This window comes from Setaria viridis, chromosome 2 (genome assembly GCF_005286985.2).
Source record: "Setaria viridis chromosome 2, Setaria_viridis_v4.0, whole genome shotgun sequence".
NCBI lineage: Eukaryota > Viridiplantae > Streptophyta > Magnoliopsida > Poales > Poaceae > Setaria > Setaria viridis.
Genome location: NC_048264.2, coordinates 16,618,060 through 16,620,693, shown reverse-complemented (window position 1 = coordinate 16,620,693; position 2,634 = coordinate 16,618,060). Strand labels below are relative to the sequence as shown.

The following is a 2,634-nucleotide window of genomic DNA, read 5'->3' as shown; positions in this document are numbered from 1 at the left end:
ACCAACCACGCCAATGATCACCCTGACCACGCCAGGGATCGCGCCGACCACAACGATCGCCCCGACTGCGCCAACAACCGTGCCGACTCCTCCGACCGCCCGAGATCCGCTAGGCTGGTCGGCATTGCTGCCACGTTTAGGCTCCAACACCACCCAACTGACCCGTGCTATGTCGTCCATCACGCCCCAAGTCCAACAGCATGCATCCAACTACAAAAGGCACCGACATCACATGGCATGCATGGGACACAGATAGCTGTTCATCATCTTCATTCACGAAAGTGTTTTTATTTAGATTGGTCTTGATGACATTACATAGTCTGCATATGTATATTCTTATATAAAAATACGATTTGTGGAGCCGCCTGACAATTGAGAACCGAGATATTTATCAGTGCATGCATCAGTGGCAAACTGGCGTTGGCACGGCCTTTAGTGGTGTAACCATGTTAAGGGACGTGGAGAATCGTTCCCTGACATCCACATCGCACGGTTGCATCCCGTCGTGTAGACTCCACTCGAACGCGTGCAGCACAGATGCAAGGATCAGCGTCAGCGACCTCGTCGCCATCGGCATCCCAGGGCACAGCCTCCTCCCAGACCCAAATGGCAGGAACGCCGTGTCCCCGCCCCGGAAATCCAGACCCGTCCCTCGGAACCTCTCCGGCATGAACGCCTCCGGCTGCTCCCAAGACGCCGGATCACGCATGATGGCCCACACGTTGACGATCACTATGGTGCCCTTAGGCACCACGAAGCCACCGACCTCCGCGCCGTCGGCCATGGCCACGTGCGGCATCATGATAGGGCTCGGCGAGTGCAGCCGCATGATCTCCATCACCACAGTGCGGAGGTAGGGCAGCTTGTCGATGTCGGATTCGTCTGGATACTCCTTTGCGCCGAGCACTTCCTGCAACTCGCCGCGCACTTTTGACATAACGGCCGGATGCCGGAGTAGCTCGGCCAGCGTCCACTGCACCGTAAGCGAGGTCGTAGCTGTCCCGGCCACGAAGAGATCCTTGGCAGAAGAAATGGTTCAGCTGAGTAGGCTAGAACTCGTATAGAGTGCTGTGCAGCCTCCAATGATGCTAAATTATAAATACAAAAAAAAGTATACGCTAAACTATTATGTCATGCCTTGATGACTCATAATCTTACTACCATTGATGTCTTGATGAAAAAAATACTTAGAATCGTCCTTACCAAAAGAAATGAGTTGACTGACTGAAGACTGAACTGATCCTCTGAGTGAAGCCGGAGGAGCACATCTAAAAAATCAACTTTCTTTTCGCCTCCTGCACTCTGACGGCGACTAATGACACGGTCCATGAAATCATAGAGCTTCTTCATGTACACCGTGTTGTTCCGCCGGCGGCTCTGAAGGTCAAGCGGGGCGAGCACGGGGAAAAGGTCCGACAAGTTGGGCTTGGTGATCTCCTCGATCATGTCATTGATCAGCGTCTCGAGCTCCTGCGCATGGTCCGAGCTCAGATCGGCCACATCCTCCGAGAAGAGCACGTTGGACATCAGGTTGAGCATCCCCGAGAGCACGACGCTGCCGACTTCCACTGCCTGGCCGGCATAGCGGCTGCGGAGGAAGCCAACCAGCTCCCTCACCTTCTCCTCGCGCACGGCCTTGGTGGCGTCCAGCCCGCGTGCCGAGAAGAGGTGATTGTTGCACACGGCGCGGAGGCGCTTGAAGAGCGGGCTGCTGGCCGGGAGCCACAACATGGAGAGCTCGTGGCTTCCAAGTGCGCGCGCAGCGTCGTTGACGGCCCGCCCGACCAGGATGTGGTCGTGCTTCTGCAGCACGTCGCGAGCGGCAGCGGCGGAGGAGACCACGATGGCGTTGCTCGTGCCGAGCTTCAAGGACATGATAGGGCCGTACACCCCGGCGAGCCTGGCCAGGGCGTGGTGCAGCTCGGCGCCACGGAGGTCCAAGATGTTACCGAGGAGTGGGACTCTTGCTGGGCCGGGAGGCCGCCGCGCATTGCTGGTGCTCGTGGCTTTTCCAGAGACGAGGATTTTGTGGACAAGGAAAAAGCCAACAGAAATGCAGACGAGAAATAGTATAGCTGAAGCATCCATTTCGATTACTAGGCTCTTGGCCCGGTTGAGGTTCATAGTTTTCTAAAGGCTGCTCAAACTTCTCTTGTTGTCATCCAGCCTCGCGCCCTCTCTTAAATAGAAGATGAAGCCCCAAATAAAATACTTCCGGATAGCAAACCCAAGTTTTTAGAAGAAACGTCTACAGGTTCAGAAAGGTCCCACGTATACAGCTCTATCCCTGTCATATGTGAAGTAGAGTCATGAACACTGAGTACGTTTCCCAGGAATATATGCTACCACCACAAATATTCCATGCATGTTTTTGACCTATGTATGTGTGCTTTGACCTTTGCATGCCATTATATCGTTGTTGTGACTGAGTCTACATGCGAATATTGGTGTACCATGAAACGGTGGGTGACACTAAAAACCATCAGGTAGTCCTGCATTCCTCCATGCATGTTTTTTGTTTTTTGACTGGTTGCTTGTTGTCGCCTGTTAATGTTGGATCTTGATGGTTTTGTATCTTCCCAGTGGCGCAGGCGCCCCTCTCCGACGACGACCTCATGGATGCCACCAAGCAGG

The 2,634-nt window shown here is 54.1% G+C and overlaps 1 protein-coding gene across 1 annotated transcript; it reads right to left on the bottom strand.

Moving 5' to 3' along the window:
- Positions 1-268: 268 nt before the first annotated feature.
- Positions 269-2,184, bottom strand: LOC117842859 (cytochrome P450 76M5). Its single transcript, XM_034723384.2, has 2 exons — positions 1,204-2,184; positions 269-1,018 (listed from the first exon to the last, which is right to left on the bottom strand). The coding sequence occupies exons 1-2, from the start codon at positions 2,122-2,124 to the stop codon at positions 404-406; spliced, it is 1,536 nt and encodes a 511-aa protein (XP_034579275.1). The 5' UTR covers positions 2,125-2,184; the 3' UTR covers positions 269-403.
- Between the last annotated feature and the right edge of the window lie 450 nt (positions 2,185-2,634).

Coding starts and splice junctions, on each gene's coding strand:
- LOC117842859 (XM_034723384.2), bottom strand. CDS start 2,124: ATGAACCTCAACCGGGCCAAGAGCCTAGTAATCGAAATGGATGCTTCA. Junction 1,019..1,203: donor CAGTCAACTCATTTCTTTTG/GTAAGGACGATT, acceptor TCTTCTGCCAAG/GATCTCTTCGTGGCCGGGAC.